We start from the raw sequence: 10,315 nt of genomic DNA, 5'->3' as shown, positions 1-10,315 counted from the left end.
GACTGTCTTTCCAAGGATGTCTTCCTTCATCCAACGAATTTGACTCATAAACTATCGGATGACGAGTTGTTCTGGAGAGCTTCATTGACGCCATACAAAAAAGAGTACCCGTTTCCCAGATTGCCAAAGGTGGCCTTCATGTTTATCACTAGAGGCCCTTTGCCTTTCATGCCTTTGTGGGAGAGGTTCTTTAAGGACCATGATAAGTATTTCTCCATTTATCTCCATACTCCTCCGGATTATCACCTCAATGCCTCCATAGACTCTTTCCATGGGAGACAGATCCCTAGTCAGGTACCATTTCAATATTGATCAAACACTGATTCATGTTAGATTTGAGCTTTTTTCTGTTTTTTGTACTAACCGTGACATTGGCTAATGGTTGCTTGAAATTTTTGGTAAACATTTTCTGTTCAAAAAACTCTAGCTCTGCTTCATTGAAACTTAGGAAAATGGTCATTTTGTAAATATGAAACTTGGATGCAACTCGGTTCGATATGCTATTTACCTTGTAGATACAATTCAATATTGTTAGAGAACCACAAAGGTATAGGAGATTCAGTTATTGTTGTTAGTAAGAGGTAAGTTGTTTGGGATGAGATGGAGTTTTGATGCTTTTTGGAGTGTTGTTGAACTGTAAGCAATGGTTAAATGCCATGCACGATAAAGGTTGAAAGAGTTGTAAGAATTATAAAGCCATTCACATATTCTATGAGGTGTTTGTATTTTTTAGAAGTATTGCAATATACATGTGCTATTCCTTTCCTAGATTTTCGAAGTAGAAGATTTAGGAAGGATTATTTCGATATTATATTCAGATGAATCTGTTTGTTTATTACAAATCCTCCAGAGCCATTTTAAGAGTTTGGATGCTGAAATCTGCTGTGGAATCTGTTGTAAACACTTCATGGTCTTGTCATATGTATAAATAACGAGTTTTGTCTCTCTTCCACCGCTATCCATAAAGAGTTTTTAGATCTCAAGACTTCCAAGTTCAAACCTTCTAGCATAAAGTTCTATCAAATTCTTTAAACCTTTGTCATGAAACAAAAAAAATCCTTTTTATTCTTGATGTTCATAGCATTTCATGTTTTTTTTTTAAACTTCACTCTCCTATTTTCTAGTCCATTCCCTTTTGTTATTTTATCTTATATCCTTCTCAGCTCAACGTTATTACATCCTTTCATTGCTGAAGCGCATCTTTCTTAATTGCGTTAGCCACGGTGATGCATAAGAAAAGAGTGAAAATCAATGTAGAAATAGCTTTCCTCCCAGAAGGTCATTAAGGAAGGTATAAATAGCTTTGCTGAGCATTACCTGCTCTGACAACTGACATATGACATGAGTGCCTCTTAACCTTCTGTTTTTCTCTTCTTTGGTCCACTTTCTTCAGTTCGACTGCCTCTGTTTTTTCCACGTCTTCGTTTTTTTTAACTACTGATTTTGCCATATTCTTGCTAAGTCATGTTTTTTGTTTCCTCTAGTAGTAGTAGTAGAGAGAGAGAGAGAGATAAGTGGGAAATTCTGCTTTTAGGTCATAACAAATCATTGGTTAAATTGGTTTAATCACTTGGGACGAGTAAAACCACATTTAGGATGAATGTTATTTCTGAATTACATTAACTTGCCATTTGTGATCAGGTATATACATGTATTTGTTTATTTATTTCATGTGTCTATTTTCTTTTTTTCAGCGTGTGGAATGGGGGACTGTTTCACTGGCTGATGCAGAGAGGCGGCTACTAGCCAATGCACTGCTTGATTTCTCAAACGAGCGATTTGTTCTTCTCTCTGAGAGCTGCATTCCAGTCTATAACTTCCCAACTGTCTACAAGTATCTCATCGGTTCTAGCTACAGTTTTGTTGAGTCATACGATGATCCCACCCGCTATGGTCGTGGTCGGTACAACCGCAGGATGCTTCCCCACATTAAGCTCTACCAATGGCGGAAAGGATCACAATGGTTTGAGATGCAACGTTCAGTTGCCACGTACATTGTCTCAGACACCAAATACTACAACCTTTTCAAGAAGTATTGTAAGCCTGCTTGCTATCCAGATGAGCATTACATTCCAACTTTCTTGAATATGTTCCATGGATCAATGAATGCAAATCGGACTGTGACTTGGGTCGATTGGTCAATGGGGGGCCCTCATCCAGCAATGCACGAGGGAGTTAATGTCACGGAGGGTTTTATACAAGCCATAAGGAATAACGGGACACTTTGTGCATATAACGACAAGCTAACATCTGTGTGTTATCTCTTTGCACGAAAGTTTGCTCCTAGTGCATTGGAGCCTTTGCTCAACCTCAGCTCAACTGTGATGAACTTTTGAGAGATTAATCAGGCAATGGTTGAGATTCTCCCTCCCCCTCCCCCTTCATTTTTACAGGTTTCTATCCTAGTCATCCAATTTTGATCACTAACTTTGGTTCATATGTACAGATAGGTTCAACCACAATTGTTATGTTGCAAAAATTTTGGAGGAAAATAGATCAGCTTTATTTTTTGTTATTGTAGAAATGATTATTGTCCCCACTGATTATAAAATGATTCTGCATTGTTGTTAATTGCAAACAAAAATTACAATATCCCAATGTGTTTGTTTCCCTTGAAAAATATGCCTTCCTTTCCTGGATGTCTGGTTTGAGAGCGCCTCCATTGACAATGTTCTGAGATTGAAGCATAATCATAAAGCAGTAATGTCAACAAATGTTTCTAACCATAAACCATAAATCTTGAAAATCATCTTACAAGCAGCAGTACAAAATCCAACTGAAATTACATATTCTTGTGGAAATTTTAAGGTTTCGAGCTTTTCCAAGGTGAATCGTTTAAATCATTTGAGAAGAGACCACTTGAACCATGCAATAATCTAGTTTGCAAAATCTCAAAATTGCAAGGTTCCAGTGTACAAGCATCTCGTCTGGGAGGTTTCTTCGATCTCTGTTGTCCTTTCACACTAATCTTGATGATTTGAGGGTAAAATGTGCAGAAACTTTGTTAAGTGGTTAAGTCTACTTGAAACCAGAACCAGATGCAGCGGAGTTATTTTCAAAGCCTCCTGGGACAAACACAGGAAGTTGGTTTGAGACCGAGTCCCTTTTGAATCTAGACTCTCGAGGCAAGTTCAGACCTCCATTTTCTTGAGCTTCCCTTGAACCTAAACCCTTATCATTTCTCAAATTATCTCTAACCGGAACACTCAAAAGTGGGCCACCAAAGAAAATAGAGTCTCCTGTATACAATAGCTTCTCCGTTTGTTGTGCCGGACCCCTTGCTGCCAAAGATGACTCCTGCGGTGGAAAAACTGCCCTTCTACCCTGGGTGCTAGTTTCTCCACTAGAATTTGGCAAGCCTATTTGCATGGATGATCTATTCCGAGCATCAGTTGCAGTGATGGGGACAGATACATACCTACCAGCTTCTTGATCCCATACAACTGAAGTCCTTTTGACATCTCTAAGAAGGGAAGAGGCAGGGGCGGAAAGCAACAATGGATCAACAGTCCCACCCTTATATATTACCCTTTCATCGGAAGCAGATGGGCCAGGCCTGATGGGATTGTTGGTAGCAGGTAATCGAGCATTAGATATAAAGGTACGGCCTGGCATGCTGGGAGCGGAGGTAGCTATATTGAAACGACCACCTTGAGGTTGAGGTAAGGGGCTAAGCGTGACTGACTCATGAATGTGGCTTGGACTGCTGAAGCTACTTACACTTTGAGTTCCTGTTTCATACTCATCACGGCTACCTTGACTCGGAGCAAAAGAGTTTCCTAGTGGTGATAATCGCTGATCATTCTTTATCTCTTTATTTGCACCTGTATCTGTGCTAATACTACTTCTAATGCTCATGTTTCCACTGGAACTAAGATCAGGATCTCCCATACGACGGTTGTCGACAGGCCGTAGAACAGAAGAAGATGCTCTTGCTCTGGCTGCCGCCCTCATGGCATCAGTAGAATCTAACTTGGCCAGCTTCCACGCACTAATACGAACAGGCCTTTTCGGTCCCTTATTCCCTCTTTCTGCAAAACCAGCTGCATCTGGGTCAACAGTGGATGGGAGCATTCCAGGCTCCAAATGGGGCACTACTTCATCCTGATGTAGTCATGTCAAATATAAGTTTTAAATCATAAGTATTATACTAAAAAATACAAATCAATGGGAGAACATAGATGCAAAAGGCGACAACTCCAGAAGTCAAACCAGAGACTTATGATGAATCTACTACCTTGAAGGTAGGCTCAAATTAAAAAGGCATCACAGAACTTATTACATGAACAACTTTACGCAACTATTTACAACTGCAGTGCCATAGAAACTTCCATGTTGTATTCATATATACTCCTCAGCAGCACCAAACAAAACAAATAAAGCAAACATTTAAATGTAAGTACCTGATAATCCACAAAAACTCTAGGAGGGGTACACCATGCCCCCTTGTACTGCAGGCCAAGAGAACTTCCACCGCTCATGCCGGTTGTAGCTGATCCAGATGGAGAATACATCACATTCGGCATTTCCTCATCCACAGATGCTCCAGCAGGCGCTTCACTCATTGCTCTCATTGCCACAACATATTCGTAGGTTGTAATACCCTGATTCCATGTAAGAGTCAAAATTGCCATACTGCTTACCCTATAAGACTACTTTATTTACCTTATCCAATATATCCAGATACTAAAATGTACAAAGTCGAAAACTACCACGACTCTAGCTATAAATGTGAATATCTTCAAAATATGTCATCTTATAACCAGAAATTATTTCACTGCAAAAACAACAGTAATGGTTTCATTTCTAGGAAACTTACCTTTCTGATGAGTATAATGTGGAAGAAGAAAAGTTCACCCAGGGGTACACAAGCCAGGACAGAAACTGCAGTACATACCGCCTACAAAATTTTGGATCAAACTTAAATACTTGCGAGAATACAAAATCACAAGTGACATATCAACTTCAAAGCATTTGTTAAGGGATGTACCACTACTGTTGCAAATGGAGCACGAGAAAAACCATTTCCAAGCCTATCAATAATCTCTGTCTCCATACCCTTCTTGTTAACGAAGCAACGAACTAAGACAGCAATACCAACACCAGCTTCCATAACTAGCTGAACCACGAAGAGAGAAGCATCATAAAAATCTGGGCAATATGATTTTTATATAAAAAGCAATTGACTAAAAAGCATACCCAAACAATACTGATGGCCATGAGAGAGATGAATGTGAAATAATTTTTTTGTCCAACACAATTGTTTAGCCACTGCAGCCACATATGAGATGGAGATTATTTCCACAAACAAATAACCAGATTATGCCAATACTATACAAGTTGAAAGATATTCTATTACAATTATGACCATAAAGAACACTTGAAGCAACATGAAAATATTTACCCGGCAGTGATGATCAAAACCATCTACACATTTATCACAACTTCTACAATGCTTACTAAACTTGCGCACCTGCACCGTGGAAATCATTCACGAGTTAGAAAAAAAGGCATGCACCATTTTAAGATATTGCCAACCTTTCAAAGCCTGCAGTTACATGGACTTGTAGTGGATGATAAGATTGGTGCTAAGCATGTCATGTGAAAATCCAGGAGAGTAGTGAAGAATACATAGTAAAAATAGCGGAGTAAAGGTACCGAGGCACCATGAACACGCTAATGAAAATGTAGTGTATATCTCTGGCAATATTAATTCCAACTCAAGAAGGTTACCAGTTACCCTACCCCCTCCAACCCCCCCCCCCTCAACAAATTGCATGAAGAGCAAGATAAAAGTAAAGTTAAGCACACCATGGACATAAAATTACTAAAAAATTATTAAACTTAAAGCTAATATAATATGATAAAAAGGGTAGCCAAATAGGTTCCAAAATACCTCGGCATTGCACAATGTGCAGAACAAAGCATCTTCATTGCTTTGCTCAGAAGGTGGTTCCTGCTTGCGACAATCTTCATGAACAAATAAAGCACAAAAGATTCCTCCAATGCAACAAGATTTCCTGCTTACATACTCTGTTGAAGCATCTATAGTTCCAGGATCTCCCACTGAACCTTTCATACTTGAGTTCGGTGCTGCCCGGGAACTTCTGGAAACAGTTGATGGCGATGAATGCAGTCCACTGCCAAACTCATCATACCTTCTGGGTAAATCCTTCACCGACAACCCATGGTTTTCAAATTTGTTTGACCCACCTCTAAATTTTGACATGATGCCAGGATCAGCTGGGTTAATTGCAGTGCACCGAACGTAAAGTATAAAAACAAGGAGTGCCTGCATAGCAATCAAAAGAATGGTATTGACATAAGACTTGGCGGTTAAGTTTGTATTGCATTATGCAGATTAAAAAAAGAAAATTATTTGATCTAAATCTGTAGGAGGTATTAGAAATGTCCTGAATTTGTGTAATCTAATAGATCTTTCATGCAAAAAGGTACAAAAAAGGATTTTTTGAAACCCCAATATAAATAAATAAAATTAATGAATTCACATACCACTACTGAGTAAGCTGCAACCAGAGCATATTCCCAGATGCGCCCTCCAAGGAAAGGAGCGAAGAAAGCATAAAATGCAACCACTAACAAGCAGAACACAGTAATTGCAACAACCTATAAAAAATAAAATCAATAGGTGCCATTTGCATGTGAGTGCAACACAAAATTAATCACAAAAAAGACCATGACAATGCTGTAGAACACTTTCAAATGTCTTTTACTCTTCCCAGCTTCTATAGGCGGAAATGTTACTTGATTTGTTCTCCTTAAAGAGAAAAATAAAGGGGGATAGGAGGTTAGAAGGAGGAGATCTCTAGCCTAAGTTATAGTTTGTATGATATTTGAAAATAGACGTCATAATAAAGCATAACATATTAGAAATCTTTTATCACTAGATAATTTCAATACTCCACAGATTTGATTTATTAAAGAGAGTTAAAGCACAGATCTCAAACCAATGCTTCCCAGGCTTTGCCTGACATCAGTTTTAGTCTATCACATTTTTCTTAGTTGAGGTTCCTATAAAGAGGAGATTGAACTATCTTTGAAATCTAGGCTTGACCTTCATATAAAGTGTAAATTAGATGCATAGTTCAAAACCAAATGAATGAACACAGCCCAGAAGCATGTTGATAATCAAGTACCATACTGGTCAGATCCATGGATTAGGATTAGACAAACGCTTCGCTACCCCCAGAAGGATGATATACACCAATGAATCCTCCCCCGAATAATTATCTATCTTAGAAACATGTGTATCTCTGAACCTCTGGACACTGCCACTTGTTTTACCAAACATGTGCCCTAGTTTGTTTTCTTCTTACACTGGTCAGGATAGTCGAATAAAACCGTTTAAGTGTACCCGAATCAGAAACTTGTCTAGGAAACATGAGGTGTAAGCTGAAAGTAAATGGCAGAAAGTAGGAGTAGTTTGAGAATCACACATGGATTGAACCTCATTCTAGTCCTTCCAGTTTAGGCTGAGAGATAATGTTCAGAATAAATCACAATCAGGCTCCAGGGTCTGTACATAGCTTCCCTTCCTAGGATTTCCTAATCTATTGAATGAAGCATGCTTAATATAAAGATGGCTGCTTTCATCCAGTTACATATGGAGACATATTTAAAGGAGCTGCAAGAAGCGAGACAAAGTCGGGAACCATTTGGGAGTCCAACCACATTTTAGTCCTTCCACAACCCACTTAAAGATAGCGTTCTTAATAAACTACTGTGAGAAAACACAGAAACTTCTAACACCCTCAGACAAATAAACTATTCATGCAGTATATACTTTGACAATCAACTCTAGTTAGCACCATCACTCGATGATGCAGATGGCTTCTCTGGTATGAAGAAAGAAAAGAAGATTCATTCTCTTTTCTTAGGCATCATTCTCTAACTGAAGACTATATGCAATTCTAAAGAACAAACCAGAACAGTGGAATCCAGAATCTTTCCTCATCCAGACAGTTAATAACTGCAACATTACTAAAATCCAACGCAACCCTACTTAAATAAAAGAAACGAGAATTAATTCATAAAAAAAAGGAACCCTCACAGCATCAGTGTATTAGTTCAATATTATGGTACTGCACAGAGCTAAGAAACAAATACAGCAGAAAACGTACAATGAACCACGCTAATCCGTCAAATTGAAGAAAGCCAGTGCTATTCACACAAAATTAAGCTGCAAACAGTTAAGCCCCACAGAGAAAACATGGATCCAAAATAAATTCGGAGCATTTTCTTGTCAAAATATGCATGAAAAAAGGGCATTACCTGAAAGGTGTGAGCAGGTAGTTGCCATCCATGCTTCCTCACCATAACTGCCCTGCAAAATTCACACACACCCAACACCTACCCAGAAAACCCAGAACCCTACCAACAAAACATAAAGACCCAAGGACCGAATCCCATGATAAACACACACAAAAATAAACAGTTTTGGGAGAGACAGAAACAGAAAGAAAAATGGGTTTCCCTCTTAGTAACCAAAGACCAAATTAAGAACCCATAAAAAAAGTCAAAAAAATGGGGGATAATGTTAGCAATGGACTCACAGTATGAAGAGTTAGTCTATGAAAAGCAAATGAAAGCAATAAATAAAGGAATGAAGAGAGAAGGGGGCAGCATTTAAGGGAAAGGGTGAAAGAGTTATGGAAAGTAGAGGATGTGAGAAACTGTTGAAGGAAAATAAGCAGAAATTGACAAAAGAGAAAATCGTTGACACACAAAGAAGTAGTAAATTACATCCTCCCCGAAATCAGCTGAAAATCTTTTTTGTTTTCATTTCAATAAAATAAATATTTTTCAAATAAAAACAATTATTTAAAAAACGAGAATTATACGTAATTCGATGAGACTCTCCCACCAATGATAAATCAAGAATTTGCTTTGACTTTGTAATTTGTACATTCTTGTTTGTTTTCTCTTAAATCATTAATTTGATTATTTTTGTTTTCCTATTGATTTGATTTATGTATTAAAACCATCAAATCTAATTGTTTTTAGAAAAGAAAAAGTAGAATCAAGAGTGTTCAAAGGTAGATGTGTTTAGACCGAAGTCCTTTGGCCTTTGGGTGGACTTCGACTCCGCGCAAGCAATACTAGATATGCTTGAATATCGATGTCTCAGTGGCATCTACCACTACTCTATCGGAAGTCTGTTTCACTCCAGCGAAAATCTCTTAGCATCGTCACGCTTTTTCAAGTCCAGCTGTGGAGCCTCTATATCAGTCTTCAAGTGACATGGATCTACAGTTTTGAATGACTCCAAGTAAAATCGAACTGTTTTGGAAGTCATGAAGTTAGTCCTTTTCCTAACGCAGACTTCATCCCTCTCTCATTGGTAAAAGTTATATATGCTATTCGAAATCAAACATGGTTTACAGTATTTCTTTGGATCTCATGATAATGCAACACGGCCATTGGGAAACGACGCACGTAAGGCTTTTCTCTCGGTGCACATTAGCTGGTCTAATGGGATTCAAGCTTTATCGTTCGTTTCTTTGCCGTTTTTGTTTTCCGATTGTTTACGGTCTATTACTACTCGGAGATTTCTGGTTGGCTATATCTGGTGCTTCGAATGGTGCAACAGTTGATTGGAGGAAACTTTTTACAGCTGCTGATGATCACAATTTGGAGTTTTTTCCTCCACTAGTTAGTGAGGGTCGATTACTGTTAAACCTCCAATTGAGGTATTTGAAGAGATGATTTCGGAATGCCGTTATGTTTTGGTTGGCCAATTTATTGGAGCAGTGCTGACTTTTAGTGTTATGCAGAAGATTATTGATCTGTTGTGGGGGAAACATCACTTATGCATTTTTGTTTAATTGAATCTGTTCTATATGTGTTTTTTCGTTTGTGAATGTTGTTGTCAGGGATTGGGTTTTAAAAAATGGTTAATGGAACATTCAACATGGACCAATTTTTCTTAGGAAGTGGGAGCCTAATATATAGAAATTAAAATTTGATGTTGTTCGAATGCCTGTTTGGGTTCAGTTCTATAATGTTCCTTTAGAGCTTTTCTCAAAACGGGGACTTAGTTATATTGCTGGTGCTTTGGGCAACCTTTGCATATGAATACAATTACTGCATCTAAGCAGAGACTTGAATTTGCTCGTGGTTTGTATTGAAATTGCTGCTGGGGGCAAGATCCCTAGTTTTGTTGATGTTCAACTAAGTGATGACACCCTAGTTAGGATCAAGGTTGAAATCCCTTGGATGCCTTCTTCTTACAGTGAATGTAAGCGATTTGGGCATGGGAGTAAATTTTGTCCTCAGGTGAAAAAAGTCAAGCCTG

The 10,315-nt window shown here is 38.3% G+C and overlaps 2 protein-coding genes across 2 annotated transcripts; one reads left to right on the top strand and one right to left on the bottom strand.

The window, feature by feature from the left end:
- The first annotated feature begins 6 nt into the window (after nucleotides 1–6).
- On the top strand, nucleotides 7–2,785 carry LOC120114043 (glycosyltransferase BC10-like). The gene is made up of 2 exons (XM_039135077.1): nucleotides 7–294; nucleotides 1,695–2,785. Exons 1-2 carry the CDS (start codon nucleotides 139–141, stop codon nucleotides 2,334–2,336), a joined length of 798 nt encoding a protein of 265 aa, XP_038991008.1. The 5' UTR covers nucleotides 7–138; the 3' UTR covers nucleotides 2,337–2,785.
- Nucleotides 2,707–8,659, bottom strand: LOC120114042 (probable protein S-acyltransferase 19). Its single transcript, XM_039135076.1, has 9 exons — nucleotides 8,293–8,659; nucleotides 6,514–6,627; nucleotides 5,897–6,292; nucleotides 5,405–5,473; nucleotides 5,200–5,271; nucleotides 4,991–5,119; nucleotides 4,820–4,900; nucleotides 4,404–4,604; nucleotides 2,707–4,104 (listed from the first exon to the last, which is right to left on the bottom strand). The coding sequence occupies exons 1-9, from the start codon at nucleotides 8,335–8,337 to the stop codon at nucleotides 3,019–3,021; spliced, it is 2,193 nt and encodes a 730-aa protein (XP_038991007.1). The 5' UTR covers nucleotides 8,338–8,659; the 3' UTR covers nucleotides 2,707–3,018.
- Nucleotides 8,660–10,315: the final 1,656 nt, after the last annotated feature.

This window comes from Hibiscus syriacus, unplaced genomic scaffold (genome assembly GCF_006381635.1).
Source record: "Hibiscus syriacus cultivar Baekdansim isolate YM2019G1 unplaced genomic scaffold, ASM638163v2 tig00110216_pilon, whole genome shotgun sequence".
Classification (NCBI taxonomy): Eukaryota; Viridiplantae; Streptophyta; class Magnoliopsida; order Malvales; family Malvaceae; genus Hibiscus; species Hibiscus syriacus.
The sequence above is the reverse complement of the archived record's forward strand: the minus strand, read 5'-3'. Positions and strand labels throughout refer to the sequence as shown.